The sequence below is a fragment of the Carassius gibelio genome, chromosome B15, assembly GCF_023724105.1.
Source record: "Carassius gibelio isolate Cgi1373 ecotype wild population from Czech Republic chromosome B15, carGib1.2-hapl.c, whole genome shotgun sequence".
NCBI lineage: Eukaryota > Metazoa > Chordata > Actinopteri > Cypriniformes > Cyprinidae > Carassius > Carassius gibelio.
This window is the reverse complement of record NC_068410.1, coordinates 25,354,539-25,375,410: the sequence shown is the minus strand read 5'-3', so window position 1 is coordinate 25,375,410 and position 20,872 is coordinate 25,354,539. Positions and strand designations below refer to the sequence as shown.

General features: G+C 34.5%; 1 protein-coding gene across 1 annotated transcript; it reads left to right on the top strand.

The window, feature by feature from the left end:
* Positions 1-704: 704 nt before the first annotated feature.
* LOC127972563 (putative gustatory receptor clone PTE03) lies at positions 705-1,622 on the top strand. The gene has a single exon (XM_052576167.1). The coding sequence runs from the start codon at positions 705-707 to the stop codon at positions 1,620-1,622; it is 918 nt and encodes a 305-aa protein (XP_052432127.1).
* The last annotated feature ends 19,250 nt before the right edge of the window (positions 1,623-20,872 follow it).

The window sequence follows — 20,872 nt, the reverse complement described above, 5'->3', positions numbered from 1 at the left end:
GTGGTAAATGGCAAATTTTTGTATAATGACTCCTCAGATGTCAGAAAAAGTTTTACTTTACATGTTCAACAAAACTAGTTTTGTGTTATGGTTTAAAATTATGCATTTTCTAAGTGTATAAATATATATGTATATATATATATATATATATATATATATATATATATATATATATATATATATATATATATATATATATTTTTTTTTTTTTTTTTTTTTTTTTTTTTTAATTATTATTATTTATTTATTTATTTGGAAACAACAGGTTGCAGTTTTATCAGAAGGTTTTGAGTTACAAGAGTTTTGCCCACCATGCTGCACAGTCCGTTTTAAGGATTCTAGAAGTTTGTGCTCTCTATGCAAACCAAACACAACAGAGAGGTCTCCAGAGACAGTGTTTTATGCTACAAAAAAACAGCTTGTACTGTCGACTCTTCTTAACCACAGCAGAAGTAGAGCTAATTCAATGCACATTCGCACATTATTTGAAGAGAAAGTGATGGTTATTTGAGATCATATCACAGAAGGTATTTCTGGTAATGCAACTGCATGTATTGTACTTTATATTCATATGATGTATTATTTAAAACATTGTGGTTATCTGAAGCTGATAACCATTAAAACTGTTTATTTTTAGGATACATAAAGATCATATTACCTTTTTCTGTTCTCATCCTCAGGTCAACTAATTAAATCTTTGCTTAATGGAAAATGGAACATACTTTTACTTGATGTTGTTTGAAAATATGGGGTACATAAGATATGCTTTCTTCAGTTTGGGATTTATTCTATATTGTGCTATTGTATTCTTTAATGCCCTTATTATTCTTGCAATTTTTTTCGAAAGGACATTGCACCAACCCATGTACATTCTGATTTCATGTTTATCCGTCAACTCTGTGTTTGGAACAGCTGCTTTTTTCCCAAGGTTACTGACAGACTTGCTGTCTGATACAAACTCAGTCACCCGTGTCGCATGTATTTTACAGGCTTTTGTCATTTATTCATATGCATCAAATGAATACACAATCTTAATGTTAATGGCATTTGACAGGTATGTAGCAATCAGTAAACCATTACAATACAACAACATAATGACCCCCAGGATGTTATCTGTTTTGATATGTATAAGCTGGGTTTATCCAATGCTTTGTTATGGTATTGCTGGTATATTAAATGCCAGACTCACGATGTGTGGTAACAAACTGTGGAAGGTGTACTGTCACAACTGGGAAATTGTCAAGCTTTCTTGTGCAAACACTATTGTTAGTAATGTTTTTGGCTTGTTCATATTGACCACAACTCTTATCATGCCTTTAAGTTTTATATTATACTCTTATGTTCAAATTCTTATCATTTGTAGAAAAAGCTCACTAGATTTCAGGAGAAAAGCATATCAAACTTGTATTCCACACATTGTGATCCTCTTAAATTTCTCAGTAGCTATATTTTGCGAGGTCATTTTGAGTCGGGTTCCAACTTTGGAACTCCCTATAGGGCTGTCAATCATTATTTCATTAGAGTTTCTCATTGTACCACCTATACTGAACCCTGTTGTTTATGGTTTGAAATTTCCAGAAATTCGCAAAAAAATTATATGGAGTATAAAATCTTGCAAATAGCTGTAACAGATGCTGCACAGAATGTTAACAAAATTCATGATTGTATGATTTTATTTGAGAAATTATGTAATCATGATGTACATAAAATTTTATGAACCTGTGAATTTGAGACTTTGCATTTTACTGTAAATATTTGCCACAACTATACATTTATATTATATATTATTCATTGTTTAGCCTGTTGCTGGAGTGCTGAAGTGCTGTCAAATGATTAATGGCAATTAATCACATACAAAAAAAAAAAACTAATAAAAGTTTTTGTTCACATACTAAATGTGTGTAATGTGTATATATATATATATATATATATATATATATATATATATATATATATATATATATATAATTACAAGCACAGGCATGTATATATTTAAGAATATTTGGTTATATAATTTATAAATTTTTATATATAATAGAAAATATAATAATACAAATATGTAAATGTATATATATATATATATATATATATATATATATATATATATATATATATATATATATATATATATACATTAAAATTTAATAATCAAATTAATCGAGCTTGCACTAACTGTTGTACATGGAAGAAGCTCCGGGCAGATGATGTATGAGGACGGCTTTGCGCATATGATGTTCAGAAAGCGGAAGCACAGTGGAGAGATAAAAACAAGAATTTGTAAAGAAAAATGTCAGAGGATTTCGGTATAAGCCAAGTGAAGACTGGTTTTCCTTTGCTAAAATATGTCATCCTCCCAGAGCTGCTTCTGTGTACAACTGTTGGCGCAAGCTACATTAAAGTTATTTTATTTACTATTTATTAATAATGTTTTGAATATGTATATTTAAAAACAAAAGATGCATCGATTCACAGTGAGAGACACTTTTTATTAAGAATGGGCGATTTGTATTTAACTTCTTTTATACCGATGCACTGCAACACCCGCTGATTGCCATTAAACAGCTTGAAAGATCAAAGACAATTTTTATATAACTCTGACTGCATTCGTCTAAAAGAAGAAAGTCATCTAGACCTAGTATGACTTGAGGGTGAGTAATTTATGGGATAATTTTCATTTTTGGGTGAACTTTTGGGTGAAACAAACAAACAAACAAAAAAAACTATATATATTTTATACAATATAATTACATATACATATATATAATTACCATGATCCAATGAAGAATGTGAATATTTAACTTAAAGGCAAAAACAAAACAAAAGATAAGCAGGTACCCATATTAATTTCAGCATTTGCAGCAGATGGTGATCCTCTCAAAATGGTGGCAGGACCCCACCCACTGGGCAAAGTAACGTCCAGTGGATGTCTTTTTATGTCTTTGCTGACATTGAAAAGACGTGCACTGAGGAGCCAGAATGAAAGTTTTTATGACGTCTTTTTTGACGTCTTCTGTACGTCCGATTTAGAAATTCACAAAACTTCCTTACAACGTTAAAAATTAGTTCAAAAGTAGTCAGTATAAATATTTTCAACATCATTTAAGGTTCATTTAGGGATAACTTGTACTGTTTCTGGACCAGATCAACACTCTCAGGATGTGTTAGGTTTAGACTCATGTTATTTCAATGTAATTTCCAGACACTGTGTTTGTCCCAAAATCAAGAAAATAAAATAATCTTTATGAAATAATGAAATAACTGACGGTTGAGCATGTGGTAAAATCAACTGCAAATCAAAGACATTAAATCTCTGAAGATCTCAGCAGAGGGGGATCAAACATCTCCACAAACATGGAATCATTAGATTGACTTTATGTATGTCAGACATATAGATAAGCACTTATTGAGAATTAACAGATGTTTAAATGTTGATATTTGATTCATTTGAAGTCACCATTGTGGTGGACAGTGTTTTGTTTAGTTGGGATCTTTGTCCAGCTAATTTTTTGATTAGCCTGTTTCTGACTGCTGTAACTGTGTTTTTGTGAAACACTGCAATTAAGAAAAACAAAATTAAGAGAGCTCAGGTGGTATCAGTTCTTTGTTGATGATAAGAAAGTCATCACATATTAAGTACCTGAGGTTATGAAGTTAGCTTTGTTTATTTTTTTCATTTAGTACACCCAAGCCTTTTAAATCTACAGAACAGAAACCAAGAGCAAAACACTTGCTTATTTTGAAGATGGACAAAATGCATGCAATTTAAATATTTAGAGTTAAAAGCATCATGTAGTCAAACACAGACATCAAGATTCCGTATATGCATCACAACAACAGTGACAATCAAAACCGCTTCATAGCACAAACTTATCCTTATTTTCCAGACTTTTTTTGTTTTGATTGTCACCACTGATGTGAAGCATATCCAAAATCTTACATTTTGTAAAAAATATGTATGTTATTTTTTTCTACAAGATTTCTATCCAAGAAAATAAATATAGTTGCAAAAAAACACTAACATATCATTTTGCTATAGTTTTGTCAGCATTAACAGTAAGATGTTAGCTCTTGAGCTCAACACTCTCTGTCACAATAGGAGTGCTTTATAACACACAGTTACAACAGCCAGAGACAGGAAGTATGAGGACCAAGATCCCAACTAAACCAAACACTGATCACCACAGTGGTGACTTCAAATGAATCAAGTATCAACATTTAAACCTCTGTTAATTCTCAATAAGAGCTTATCTATATGTCAGACAGAAATAAAGTCAATCTAATGAGTGAAGCTGATGAAGCCGTTTGTGGAGATGTTTGATCCTCCTCTGATGAGATCTTCAGAGATTTAATTTCTTTGATTTGCAGTTGCAGATTTTACCACATACTCAATTGTCAGTTATTTCATTATTTCATAAAGATTATTTTATTTTCTTGATTTTAGGACAAACACAGTGTCTGTAAATTACATTGAAATAACACAAGTGATGATTTGGTCCAGAAACAGTATAAATTATGGCTAAATGAAAATGACCACTTTTGAACTAGTTTTTAACCTTGTAAGGAGGTTCTGTGAACGTCTAAATCAGACGTACAGAAGACGTCAAAGACGTCAAAAAACTTTAATTCTGTCTCCTCAGTGGACGTCTTTTCAACGTCAGCAAAGACATAAAAAAGACATCCACTGGACTTAACTTTGCCCAGTGGGCAGCTTGCAATGCACCTTAACATAGCTTTGCATTCTCTATATGAAATGACGATAGTTTTACTCAAAAGAAACTCTCACAAGAATGCTCATGAAGTGACTTTCCTCATATGTTGAGGCAGAGGCTAAAAAACATGCAACAAGTATCATGTGAACTTCAGTATATCTATTGTAAACAAAACTGCATTTTTACGGATGAATTCCACTCACTTTTTCAGCACTGCAGAAAGAAGTCAGTTTCTTATGGGTTGACTGAAAAAAAAAAAAAAAAAAAAAAATATATATATATATATATATATATATATATATATATATATATATATATATAAATATATACATACATACATACATACATACACATATATATATATATATATATATATATATATATATATATATATATATATATATATATATATATATATACACATATATATATACATACATACACATATATATATGTGTGTATGTATAATTTGTCTAGAATCAGTGTATGTATCTCAACAGTGGCTTGATGTTGGAGTGAATTTTTTTTTTATCTTTGAAATTATCTGACTAAACTTTTTTTTATTGGTTTTCATTGAGTTGATTTAATACATAATGCGTAAGTAATACTATAGATTAAAGTGGGCATTTAATAAATCATCAGCAAGCATCCCATGTCTTCTTATTGCATGTTCTCTTAATGTTTTTGCCATAACAAACATAGCTACAGCACTTAGGGAAAACATTAACAAGTCAAGTGTTAAATTTCACAACTTAATTGCACACTGATCACCAATATGGTGACATCAAACCAAATTATTACTTTTAAACAGACATCAAAATCTAAACGTCTTTTAATCTCAACAAGGCTTTTTTTGTAAATGTATGACTGAAATAGATTCAACCTGGTTTATAAGTTTATTAAGTTGGAAATACTATTTTGTAGTTATTTAACCTGTTAGCCAGCACCCCACATTATGGGACTCACAGTTGAAAGTGTCCTACCTAAATTAAAATTGTAACAGTCCCTTACTTAAGTGTGTTACACACATAAGTTTGGTTCTTTGGAAAGAAGACCCTTTGGGAGTTGATAATGCTCAAAAATTGATGTTTTTTTTTAGCACACCGATTTTTTTATTTGATATAAAAATACATTAAATAAGTCCTGGAGCAATCTAGTAAAGTAATTGGTTGAAATACAAGTGTATCTCATGAGTTTCTATTTCAAATCTGAAGGAGATTCCTCCAACCATTTCCTGCACCCCCCCACCCAAATATATAAATATTTACCAAATGCATTGAAGGTCTCTACAAACTATTTTAGTCATTAAACATACCACTGTATTTTTTTTAATTATAAAACAATAGACATCATGTAAGTTGTTTAATTGAGCATTAGAAAGATACAATAAGAATAATGTGACAAATAAGAAAAATAAAAAAGATTTAACTTTGTATGCCAATTACAGAACATCCTGAGATTTGTAGAAATGCAGCATTTACAATGAATTACAATGAAAATATGTGCTGATTTGCTGATGGCCAGTTATAGAGATGGTAATCATATAAATGCGTCATAAAGTCAATAAATCACACTCTATTCTTTTAGAAAAGGCGATCGCTAAGTTCCGCCTCCATCAGATGACAACTGCATCAGAGCATGCATCACAACAGGGTGCCAGAATTAGAATATACAATCTTCTGTCTATCTTTCACTTTTTTTTGTTGCATTTTCTCATTCTGTTTGTTACACTGTATGCTACAAAACCATGCCATTTTTTTACTACCAAAACACAGTTTCTGAGCATGAGTTATTCCATAACAGACACAAAAAATTCATAGCAAATTCGGTGGTGTTAAAATTTCAGTGTAAGGCCTTATGGTGTTACAGTGTTCAAATAAAAGTGTACATTTACTGTAATAAACACCAGCTTGTGTGACATTGTGCCCCCAAGTGGTGCAATATTTTGGTATTGCGCTTCCAAACACTGCACAGCAAAATCCCCAGTGTTAATTTAACACTCCCCAGTGTTAATTTAACACTCTGAGTGTGGACTCATATAAACACTGAAGCAGTGTTAAAAGTAACACTGAAGCAGAGTTGAAGTTAATGAGATAATTAAGAAGTTAATTGAGTTATGATTAAGCATTATTGAAGACACCTGATGTTAACAAGCAGAATCACAAACGAGAAAAATCACAATTTGTGTATCACCATTATAGTGTTCAGTGTTTGCTTTAGCTGGGATCTTGGCTTGTAACTTTTTACTTTTAAAGTTTGTTTGTCAAAACAAGAGCAAAAATCATCGCGTGTTGATGATTATGTTTTAATGTAATCGTTGTTTGACATGAATCACTCAACTCCTTTACAGTCTTTTCTCAAAGTAAAACTTCCATTATTGATTGTCACAGCTTTGATTCCACAATGAAAAAATCTGTATTTTCTAAACATTTTGTAGGTATCCCTTGCAAGTGATTCTGATTTTTTTTTTATTAAAGAATTCTAATTTTAGGCACACACAGATAACAATAATCAACGTATGAATCTCAACAACGGTGACAAACAACATATTCAGATAAACAGACCAACTCTGAACATCACAAAACTAGATACAAAAAATTTACATAAAAACAGCAAAAATAAAATAAAGTTAGAATAAAAAGTTAAAAAGACAGTTCAGCTCATAATTTATTCATGCCGCAATGCATGATGGGAGCCATGGATGAGTTTTTATTGGCTACAACATGCTTTTTTGATGGTCACCGTTGTTGTGATGCTCACGCTGATTCCTGATGTCTGTGTGTCCAAGCAAAAGATTACTTTTTTACGTAGAACTAACTATTAAAAACATGTCATACTATGTCAGAAATGCTGGGTTGCTTACTTTTCTTTTTCACTTAATTTATGTATGCAGTAAAGAAACTTAAACTCAGGCATTCAGGTCACTCTATAACAAATAGCTCAAATCACAATCAATGGCACACATGATTGCCTTTGCTGTGGTCTGTCTGTATGATATAATTCAGTCACCACAGCCATATAAAATCTAAAGATAATAACTGAAGGGTCAAGATCCTAACTAAAGCAAACATTGAACACTATAATGGTGATACACAAATTGTGATTTTCTCGTTTGGTGATTCTGCTTGTTAACATCAGGTGTCTTCAATAATGCTTAATCATAACTCAATTAACTTCTTAATTATCTCATTAACTTCAACTCTGCTTCAGTGTTACTTTTAACACTGCTTTAGTGTTTATATGAGTCCACACTCAAGAGTGTTAAATTAACACTGGGGATTTTGCTGTGTGCAGTCCGCAATTGACAACCTTCCCTGTTTGTACAAATGGCGTCTCTTTTGGTGGAATCGTGTGATTGAAAGCAAAACACAAAGGTATGATTTAGAATCTTCACCTTTAACCTTTTGTTTTAATACAACTACTTATATTTAATTGACATACAGAGTTAATTTTAATACGTTCTGTTTCCATGAGACGGAACATAAACTAGCTTTAGTGAGTCACATTAATAGACTGGCAGGCTGTATGTTATCTTGTAACGTATAGTTTAAGTGAAATTGGGAATTCCAAAACATCACAACTGCGTCATTTATTGTACACATATATGGCTTTATTTTTTTTTATCGTATTAATTCAATTTGCTAAAAATTTTGGCGTGAAGATCTACACTGGTTCGGTGCTTATTTTACATACGGGACATTTCAGTCATCGTGTTGGTCATTTGAAAGAAATGAGAACCGCGCTTGAAGCACACAAGTATGGTCTTTTCTTTTTTCAATACAAGATAAAGCCACAGGTAAGACTGACAAACCTGATTTATGTTTGGTTTAGTCTATTAAATGACAGCCAATCTATTTTAGAAAGTAGTTTCATCATTGTTGTCGCCGCCATTTTAAAACTTTAACGTAAATATTTCTAACGTGTCGCAAATTCTCCTCCAGAAAAAACAACGTAGAATGTTCGTTTGTTTTAGTATATGTGGTAAATGTGTAAAAGTTGTTAAAAAGTTATTATAGATGATTCTGAAGGAGCACGCTTGAATGTTAAATTGGTTTAAAACATTCTGCATTTTTGTAACTTATTTTGTACATTTTGTAATTGTTAGTGAATCACTTCAATTTGTGTTGAAACTGTGGTGCGAAGATCAACGCTTTGTCTGCTATTTTACATCAGGGACATTTCAGTCGACATGTTGTTGGACATTTGAAACACCGCTAGAACCACACAGTTATGGTCTTTTCTCAAATCAGAGCAAGATAAAGCCACAGGTAAGACTTACAATCCCGTTTATGTTTGTTTTGATAAATGAAATTATGGTTTACACTGCATCATATTGAAGTGAACTCTTAAAATTTTAATTAGTAAAAATCAAAAGACAATCAATTATTATGTTTAACAATTTTCCCCTAACTGTACTGAAATTGCACTGAACTGTGACTTAAAAACAGAGGTACAAAATGAACCATGACTTTTGTGTACCGTTACTCCCCTAAGCATTAATCACCAGTTAATTTCTGATACAAAGACAGCATCTTTTTTAATTCATATGCCTAGTTTAATATAGGAATGCTTTGATGCTAGCTTACAGATATTTTATTTTATTAATATAATATGACGGAACAATTATAATGTAAAAGCTGAAACACTGCCTTTAAGCAAAACTTTTATTCTATATTCATATTTTTTTACAAGTGGGTAGCTTAGATTACAAAAAAATAAACTGCCCTAGATCAGATTCAGCATTCTTTTTTTCAATTGCTGTAAATTGTCAATTTCGAAATCACAGAAAAATGTGAATTTGAGGGAAATGGTTAAGAATTTTTTGCATGATGGATGAGCTCTTTTATTTAAATCTTTTTTTTCTTTTTTCTTGTTCACCTATTTCTGGTCTGTAACTTTCATTTTGTCTTTCCTGTCAAGCTGAAGTTTGACATCTGACGGGCTATCGAGACTGGAACAGAAGTAGATGAAGATGATTTTGCTGACGTTATTGACCAAAAGCCTGACACTCTTTGGATGATAGTTGATGCTGTGGCTGTAGCAGGTATGAAAAGATGTAATTATATGTATATTTAGGTATATGTGTATATATGCTTTTGTTCTAATTTTCTATTTGATTTTAAGACTCTCCTGCACACACAAGCTGTCATCTTCAAATGAGACCGATGCACCATCACTTCATTCAGTTGCTTCATCACGAGACACACAGACATCAGACAACGATTGTCCTTTCTTTCCACCTAAAAGAGCTTGTTCTGATGACCATGTGCAAGAAGCTAAGGAGGTAATATATGTAGTTTTGCTATATATGTGCCACTTGCTGATGAACTTGTGGGGTTGCAGGCTCGTCGCAATCCTGCTAAAATGTCAATGTTGTTTTCTAAGATGATTTTACAATTTTTCTTTTTGTTTGTTTTTAAGCTTGTGAAAAGCCTGCTGGTAAGAAGATATTTCATAACACTGCCACACCAGTCAAGGAGGTACAGGCAGTTCATTATGTTTGCTAATCAAGAGCAAGGATAATAATTTTATGTGTGTATAAAATAGCTTATGTATATTGGCATATGATTGTATAGATTTGTTATTGTTTGCGTTTTCTTATTTAAATTTAGACTGGGACATTGATATGTCTTCCCTGTTATTGCTGGTCTACCACCTTCTAGCAGAAATAAGAAGTTTGTCAAGATCAGTGTGCCTAAAGCTTTGGATCGCGTAGTAAGATTTCAAAAGTTATGCTTACTCTTAATGTTATGTAGAACTACACGTCATGCCTATAATGTTTGTTAATGTGTAGGTGTACATTAATTTGAACGAGAATGTTTTTTTTCTGTTTTCAGTCCTCTTGCAGTTTTGAAGAAGTCGTTGGTTCAACACAGCCCTACATCTTGACAGTTGGCACTTCGAAGAGTAACATCCATGACTACTAAATTGCTGTGGATGACAGCTCATCCCCTGCATGACTAAGTCCTCTCTCAGCCTTTGTACTTTTCAATGTATTGATATTTTAATATTTCAGAAAACTAAGCTGGGAATGAGTTGGGTCTCAATGCCATCCAGACATTTTGCCTCATGAGAAATCTGCTTCTGCTGCAGATAATACAGGTCCTTCTAATACAATTAGCATATTGTGATAAAAGTTAATTATTTTCCATAATGTAATGGTAAAAATTAAACTTTTATATATTTTAGATTCATTGCACACCAACTGAAATATTTCAGGTCTTTTATTGTTTTAATACTGATGATTTTGGCATACAGCTCATGAAAACCCAAAATTCCCATCTCAAAAAATTTGCATATTTCATCCAACCAATAAAAGAAAAGTGTTTTTAATACAAAAAATTCAACCTTCTAATAATTATGTTCAGTTATGCACTCAATACTTGGTCGGGAATCCTTTTGCAGAAATGACTGCTTCAATGCGGCGTGGCATGGAGGCAATCAGCCTGTGGCACTGCTCAGGTGTTATGGAGGCCCAGGATGACCCTGCCCTTGATAAAACACAGTGGACCAACACCAGCAGCTGACATGGCACCCCAGACCATCACTGACTGTCGGTACTTGACACTGGACTTCAGGCATTTTGGCATTTTGGCACCTTGATTTCCGAATGACATGCAAAATTTGCTTTCATCTGAAAAAAGTACTTTGGACCACTGAGCAACAGTCCAGTGCTGCTTCTCTGTAGCCCATTTCCTGCACACGCCTGTGCACGGTGGCTCTGGATGTTTCTACTCCAGACTCAGTCCACTGCTTCCGCAGGTCCCCCAAGGTCTGGAATCAGTCCTTCTCCACAATCTTCCTCAGGGTCCGGTCACCTCTTCTCGTTGTGCAGCGTTTTTTGCCACACATTTTCCTTCCCACAGACTTCCCACTGAGGTGCCTTGATACAGCACTCTGGGAACAGCCTATTCGTTCAGAAATTTCTTTCTGTGTCTTACCTTCTCGCTTGAGGGTGTCAATGATGGCCTTCTGGACAGCAGTCAGGTCGGCAGTCTTACCCATGATTGCGGTTTTGAGTAATGAACCAGGCTGGGAGTTTTTAAAAGCCTCAGGAATCTTTTGCAGGTGTTTAGAGTTAATTAGTTGATTCAGATTAGGAAAATAGCTCGTTTAGAGAACCTTTTCATGATATGCTAATTTTTTGAGATAGGAATTTTGGGTTTTCATGAGCTATATGCCAAAATCATCAGTATTAAAACAATAAAAGACCTGAAATATTTCAGTTGGCGTGCAATGAATTTAAAATATATGAAAGTTTAATTTTTATCATTACATTATGGAAAATAATGAACTTTTACCACAATATGCTAATTTTTTTAGATGGACCTGTAAAGGGTTTTTTTTCCAGTCATCTCAAATGGAATGACTGTTCATCTGAAACATTAGATCTGTGAACATCACACGCTGTTCAAAGAACTCTATCCAAGGAATCTTATTCCCAAGCTTCACTTCATGATCAACTATCCCTGATGCATCAGGAAGATAAGCCCGCTTGTTCATGTTTGGGGGATGCACTATGAGGCAAAATATGATTTTTTTTTTTTTTTAAGTGTAAAAAAACATTGCCAAGTCATTAGAATTTAACAGTAGTAATATGAATTGCACTAATGACTGAAATTTAAATTATTTGTTCTTTTAATGCTGACAGTTTTTCATGAATGCTGTACTAATTGTGTTTTTAAGCACAACATGAGTTGCATTTCTTTGTGGTCTGTTGAATTTGAGAAAATAAATCCAATGGGTTTAAAAGGTTTGTGTGATCTGTATATAAATACAATAAATAAAAAAATACTGAACTTTTGGAAATTTAGAAGCTTTCTTAATTCCAGAGAAAGCACAATTAATCTTTCTACATTTGTAGAATAAACCCATGTGGTAGGTATTTTACTCCGTCAGTGTAAAAAATAACCTTTTGAACCGGTGTATAATACACTCTTGCAGAGAGTAATACACAGTGTACACTAGAGTATATTGAACACTTTTGGTGTAAAACAATGTACACTGTTGAGGGGTATATATTCAACACTTTTGAAAGTGTTACTTAAACACCTGACTGTTGGGACCTATATATATATATATATACACCAGAGAAGTGTAAAAATTTACACTTGTGGAGTTAAATTAACACTTTGCTGTGTTCTGTCCCTGAAGAACTGAAATTGTAACACTCCAAATTTCAGTGCAAGCAAAAAAATGCTATTATATGGTGTTCATGTGCAAGATTATACATAAAATCAAGAGTCTTCAGACAGATGCATACATTTTAACATTTATTGAACAAATGGACAAAGTGGCAACTTTAAAGCATATATCAGATGTGTAGAGGTTAATTAGTTCCATTCATTAAGTGTTGCACAGAAACAAAGTAGTTAATAATAAAAAAATCATCAAATTTACCTAGACATGAACAAATATGACGTGCAGATTTGAGTTGTGTAGCATCCACTAACCTTTTAAACCCCACAACAAAATCCTCAGTTTTAAATGAACACTTATAACGTGTGCACACTACAGAGTGTTTGAGTAACACTAAATTAGTGAAGTTAATGAGATAATTATGTGATTAATTGATGATTGAGCATTAGTGATAAACACCTGCAGAATCACTGAAGGAAAGAGAAACACAAGAACTACAAATTACTTCAACCATAGCCTTAAATGAAATCAACTGAATAAAAGAATACATCAAATCTCTCAAGATCTGATTAAACAACTACTAAAACAGCTTTACCAGATTCACATTACTAGCCAGACTGACTTTATTTCTGTCAGATGTCTACAGAAGATATTATTGATAGTTAAATAGGTTTAGGTGTTTTTTTTTTCACTACCATGATGGAGATCAGTGTTTACTTTAGTTTGGCTCTTGAACGTGACTTTTCAACAACTAAGGTTTTTTTTTTTTTTTTACATGTTATAACAATGCGCTTTTGGAAATTGTTCTAACAAAACAAATGTCCACAGAAGAAAAAAAAAATCTGGTGTTGTTGTTTTTAGATTGGCAAGAACAAACACTATTACCTCTGAACTAATCCCGTGTCTCTTCTCTTATTGATACTAGTGATGGCCGATTCGTGAACGAATCGTTCAATTTGACCGGTTCTTCTTAGTGAACCGGTTGAACCAGTTCACCAAATCGAACTGAATCGTTTGAAACGGTTCACGTCTCCAATAAGCATAAATCCACAAATTACTTAAGCTGTTAACTTTTTTAACGTGACTGACACTCCCTCTGAGTCAGAATAAACCAATATCCCGGGGTAATCCATTTACTCAAGTACACTGTACACAGTACACTGAATGAAATGCTGTGAAGACCGAACTGAAGATGAACACCGAGCCGAGCCAGATAATGAACAAACACGCCCAATGCTGGAGCAGTTCTCGTTCTCGAGTCAAGAACCGGTTGCTTTGGTTTTCGGATCACCAGTACACTCAACCGAGAATCGTTTCTGTCGGACGCGTCCGAATTGAGAACCGATGAACTGATGATATTGCGCATGCGTGGAATTTTGTAAGTATTTTGTTAAACATCGGAAAGTGTGATAAAATAACTATATTTTATTTTGATTTTTTTATTATTATTTTTTTAGATTAATGTTTCCAATCTGTATATTGTATATAATATATAGGCCAAATGGGTTTTCAGGGAAGTTGGACAATAATTAAGACTCTAAAGACTCTTATGTTTAATAGGAATAAGGGATGATTTATGAGATATCTGTACTGTATTTATAGTTAATGATGACATTCACAAATTGAGTTTGTAGTAAACAGAACATGAACACGAGTAGAGCAGCTGATGACACTGAACTGCAGCACGTGCCGGTTAGAGCGATTCTCGTTCTCGAGTCAAGAACCGGTTGCATCGGTTTTCGGATCATCAGTACACTCAACCGAGAATCGTTTCTGTCGGACGCGTCCGAATTGAGAACCGATGAACTGATGATACTGCGCATGCGCGATTCAGCGTGAAGCCAACTGACTCACAGCATATCTGAACCGAAGGGATTCTTTTGGTGATTGATTCTGATTCTGTACTAGTAATGTTATGAGCGCGGGTATTTCGAGGGCTTGGATGAAGGGCAATCTGGCGAAACGTAAGTTCATTTAATAACAAATACATCGCAATGGATTATGTTTAGTAAGTGGATCATGGTTTCTGCGCTGATGACACCTAATTTATTTACTTTATATCTTCAAGACTTAAATCCTCATATGCACATTATTGCTGTTACTGTATTTAGGTGTTGTTGCAAAACTCAAATGTAAACTTTTCATGATTATGAGGTTTTAACTGACTAAAGTTATGATTACTGACTTTAATGTTTGATAGACGTGACGCCATTACGTCATTGCCAATGACGTCATTACATCGAGCGTGAAAGAACCGATGAACCGGTATTTTCAACCGGTTTATTGAATCGAACCGTCCGAAAGAACCGGTTCGCGGAAAAGAATCAAACTTCCCATCACTAATTGATACTGCTGAGCCATAAGTCATGAAAGAATGTTAAGAAAATTTCACTCATAATAAAATAAAAAAACATTTGCTGAAATTTAGACAGAAAGATCAAGAATCAGCGTATGAATCACAACAATGGTGACAATCCACAAAATAAATGAACAGATCAGTTCTGAACATCACAAAACATGCTTCTAAAGCACATAATAATTCAAGAAAATAAGTGAACAATTCAGGGGCATAATTATTAATTATTCATGCCACAATGCTGCTGGGAGTTTTATCCTGTGCTGGTACCCAGCATGCATTGCATCATGTACCTTTTGATTGTCACCATTGTTGAGATTCATATGCTGATTGTTGATTTCTCTCTTTGAGTGTTGTGGGGACCGCTGCACGAAATATTTTTTTTACTAAAACTGTCGTTAAATCCATAAGTTCTGGTTATCACATTACGTTCAATCTTACGGTTCAATGCCTTGCTCAAGTCGTGATAATGAGGGTAGAGAGAGCACTGTACATGCACTCCCCCCACCCACAATTCCTGCCGGCCAGAGACTCAAACTCACAACCTTTTGATCACCAGCATTAGAAATCTTGAAATGTTTTTTAAACAAAAACGAATTGTGTAATCTGTGTTGCATTTCTCTCGTCGGAGAGAGCCAGCACTGTGAATATAAACAAAACTACAGTCATATATAAACCAGTTCAGCAAGTGAAAGACTCATAAGACACTGTCCAAATGAAAGAGCAATCCACACCTTTATCTCGACCCCCACAAGCCATGCATAACTACCCAAAAACCCAACCACCTCCAGCTGAACAGAATTTGGTCTGTGTTTTGGCTCTGAGGAACGTGTGTTACTGGGCTGAAACATGCCTACACTCAGCAGCACTACTCTTTGTATTCATAATTTTCTCGCAGCCCATATTATTATTTTCACAAGACCATAATGATTATAACAAATCATCAATTAATAATTAATAATTATTTTACGAAAATCATTGTTATTTGTTATCGTGGATGCTTGCGGAAGGCTTTAAGACGAAGCGGAATCCTCTGTTGCCGTCTCACAGCGCGCGGGACTCGCTCAGTGATGCAGCTTCACTGTCTGCAGTTTGACTTTACTTAATCAGATTGAGGCAAATACAACTTTTTGATCATGAGCCCAACATTTAGCAAGCAGGAAAACATTAATTCTAACAGAAGGAAGACATATTTCATAGAGAGAGAGAGAGAGAGAGAGAGAGAGAGAGAAACTAGTCTAGGGCTATTCTTAAACGAGAAACTAGTCTAGGCCTATTCTTAAACTTGGAGCTCATTATATTGAAGTACAAATCAAAACACCAGAAACGTTATGCATTTTATGAATAATGAAATGTAATGAAAAGTAAGCATTTTATTTATTCACATGCTGTATGGTTGAAATAATATTTTAGTTCACAACTTTAAGTTCCGTTGTTTAAAAAAAATGCTTTATTGGCTAATGTTTCATAAACCTTCAGTTGTTATGCTCTAAAATCCATGCCATTATTAATTTCACAGTATTCTTACCACCTAAATGACTAATCTTTAAAGTCACAAATCTATAATGGTCAAAATCAGTGATTCTCAACCTATTTTTCCATCGGGCCGCACTATGGTCTAAGTGCAAGTCTCGCGGGCCGCACGCATATAATTGACATATTACGTCACCAATACAAACCAACCTGATTTATAATATTATAGCCTAACATTTATGATATATAATCTATTACATTCATTGAAATAAACAATTTTGCTCCCCATAAATAAAACACCTGATGCTGTCGGGAGCTGACCAATTTTGTGAGATACATCTTGAAAGGAGTAACAGCACAGAAGTTGCGATTGTATCGCCTGTGTTATACTCTCCGCATGAGCAATCCGGACGTGTACACGGCCAGCGCAGATGCAGACTTCTTTAATTTATACTTCTGAATGTGCAGGCTGATGGTCCGCTCTGCAATTGCCCAGAATTATTGCACATCTGGCTGTCTTTATATTCTTTTATTGACGGATTGCACAGGTTCGAGTAGCAATGAACTTCTTCACACTGCCTGCACATGTGCAGTTTTGCTTTTGAAGCCTACTGACCACGAGCACCTGTCCGTGCGGTCGTCTGCTCAGAGCCTTGGCACACACTCTCCAATAACGATTTTTTTTAACGTCACACCTAGCTAGCAGTCCATAGTGGACTCTATATATATATATATATATATATATATATATATATATATACAGTCAGGTCCATAAATATTGGGACATTGACACAATTCTAATCTTTTTGGCTCTATACACCACCACAATGGATTTGAAATGAAACGAACAAGATGTGCTTTAACTGCAGACTTTCAGCTTTAATTTGAGGGTATTTACATCTAAATCAGGTGAACGGTGTAGGAATTACAACAGTTTGTATATGTACATCCCACTTTTTAAGGGACCAAAAGTAATGGGACAGATTAACAATCAAAAATCAAACTTTCATTTTTTAATACTTGTTTGCAAATCCTTTGCAGTCAATTACAGCCTGAAGTCTGGAGATCAATTAGACATCAGCGTACGCTGGGTTTCATCCCTGGTGATGCTTTGCCAGGCCTCTACTGCAACTGTCTTCCGTTCCTGCTTGTTCTTGGGGCATTTTCCCTTCAGTTTTGTCTTCAGCAAGTGAAATGCATGCTCAATCGGATTTAGGTCAGGTGATTGACTTGGCCATTGCATAACATTCCACTTCTTTCCCTTAAAAATCTCTTTGGTTGCATTCGCAGTATGCTTTGGGCCATTGTCCATCTACACTGTGAAGCGCCATCCAATGAGTTCTGAAGCATTTGGCTGAATATGAGCAGATAATATTGCCCGAAACACTTCAGAATTCATCCTAATGCTTTTGTCAGCAGCCACATCATCAATAAATACAAGATAACCAGTTCCATTGGCAGCCAAACATGCCCACGCCATGACACTACCACCACCATGCTTCACTGATGAGGTGGTATGCTTTGGATCATGAGCAGTTCCTTTCCTTCTCCATGCTCTTCTCTTTCCATCACTCTGGTACAAGTTGATCTTTGTCTCATCTGTCCATAGGATGTTGTTCCAGAACTGTGAAGGCTTATTTAGATGTTGTTTGGCAAAACAACATCTTCTTGTCTTCTCTTGATTGTTGACTTTGACACACACATACACCTACCTCTTGGAGAGTGTTCTTGATCTGGCCAACTGTTGTGAAGGGTTTCTTCACCAGGGAAAGAATTCTTCGACCATCCACCACAGTTGTTTTCAATGGTCTTCCGGGTAGTTTGGTGTTTGGAAAGCAACCAAAGAGATTTTTAAGGGAAAGAAGTGGAATGTTATGCAACGGCCAAGTCAATCACCTGACCTAAATCCGATTGAGCATGCATTTCACTTGCTGAAGACAAAACTGAAGGGAAAATGCCCCAAGAACAAGCAGGAACTGAAGACAGTTGCAGTAGAGGCCTGGCAGAGCATCACCAGGGATGAAACCCAGCGTACGCTGATGTCTAATTGATCTCCAGACTTCAGGCTGTAATTGACTGCAAAGGATTTGCAACCAAGTATTAAAAAAATAAAGTTTGATTTATGATTGTTAATCTGTCCCATTACTTTTGGTCCCTTAAAAAGTGGGATGTACATATACAAACTGTTGTAATTCCTACACCGTTCACCTGATTTAGATGTAAATACCCTCAAATTAAAGCTGAAAGTCTGCAGTTAAAGCAGAACTTGTTCGTTTCATTTCAAATCCATTGTGGTGGTGTATAGAGCCAAAAAGATTAGAATTGTGTTGATGTCCCAATATTTATGGACCTGACTGTATATATATATCTATATATATATATATATATCTATATATATATATCTATATATATATATATATATATATATCTGAGCAATGTCAGTCCACATCTAATGTGATGGGAAGCCGTAGTTCACTGACAAGCTGCGCATATCGCGTTCATAAACCCAGATAAATCGCATGCGGTAATGAACACAATATTGCGTAGCTTATTAGCGATCTACAGCTCTGTATATTAAGTGTGGCTCCATTTAAAAGCAGCTGATGGAAATTTACCGCTGATCACAGAACCATCTTTACTGACGAGACACGCATGACAATCGCATGCGATTAATTGTGCAGCCCTAGTTCAAATCCACTGTGAGACGCCAATGTGTCAGTGAGCAAGACACTTAAAGGTCCCATTCTTTGTGACCCCATGTTTTAAACTTTAGTTAGTGTGTAATGTTGTGGTTAGACTATAAATAATATCTGTAAAATTCTAAAGCTCAAAGTTCAATGCCAAGTGAGATATTTTATTTAACAGAATTCGCCTACAAAAAATGACCCGTTTGGACTACATCCCTCTAGTTCCTGCAGTAATGACGTCACTAAAACAGTTTTGACTAACCTCCGCCCACATGAATACACAAACAGGGGGTTGTGGTCTTGTTGCGCCCCGCAGAGGAGAGGAAGATCTGCGTTTGTGTTTTCATCTCGGAGTCCAATCATCTTTCTTTGGCCTCCCAGGGACTCTGTACTTGGAGATTAATGGTTACAATTTATGTTTAACTTGGTTCCCGAAAATTATAATCCACATGTAAAACTATGTGCAGCACATTTTGCTGAGAACAGCTTGCTGAGGACAGCTTTCTCAATCTGAATCAGTTTAATGCCAGATTCACACAAAGATTATTCCTGAAAGATGGAGCAGTTCCCTCTTTGTCTGGAGCAGTTCCCTCTTTGGCATTGTTTATGGACCACAACCGGTAAGTGTATTTTATTATTTAAGTTGGTGCGTTTAACAGTTTCTGTAACTTATTACACAAAGGGCAAAAAAAATCGAGAAGGGTCTGTCTGCAGACTGCAAGACAGGGGCATAATTTGAAGTGGGCGTAACTTGAATTAGGAGGCGTAACTTGAAGTTGTTCAAATCACACAGAACCACGCGAGATGTCAAAACGAGATTTTGTCGGGATGCGTTCGAAACCGCATACCCTTTAATTAGGCATTTAATTTCAATAAGTACTAACTTAACGAGTGCTAAAAGAGTACATACTCTACAGCCTAAATGCAAATGTATGAAGTATGAATGCAATTTGTATATCATAATCCTCTATGTTGATCATGTGACCTACAAAGTTAAAACAAGCACAAAAACACAAAAGATATAAGTGACAGGTTTAATTAATGTATTTGTAAGTATCTTGATAATGAAGAACATTGCCCATGTTGTAGTCTTGTCGAAGAAACGGCTGCCTTTTTATTTTGTGATTGTAGTATAGCCAATACTGTTGATTTTAATTGTGTATATGTTTAACTCCACTAATGTGATCAAGTGGTATCCTTAAAGCATTTTTATTTAATTAGAAAACCCAAAATTGTTTTCTCTTGAATATATTTTTAATAATTTTACGTGAAAAAAGTTTTACTTGTATAGCATCTCATACTATGATGAACACATGATTTTTTTTTTAATTTACTGTTTTATGGCATTATTATTGTTTATTGTTAGATACAACCTCTTACCATGATCTTTTATGTAATATTTTGACAATAATAATAAAAAAGAGGATTAGTTGCACTAACTCCTCACAGCGACTCTGTGATATCTGCACAAAGGGTTCTTTGGAGAACCTTTGGAGAAGACTGTTGAT

Coding starts and splice junctions, on each gene's coding strand:
- LOC127972563 (XM_052576167.1), top strand. CDS start 705: ATGGAAAATGGAACATACTTTTACTTGATGTTGTTTGAAAATATGGGG.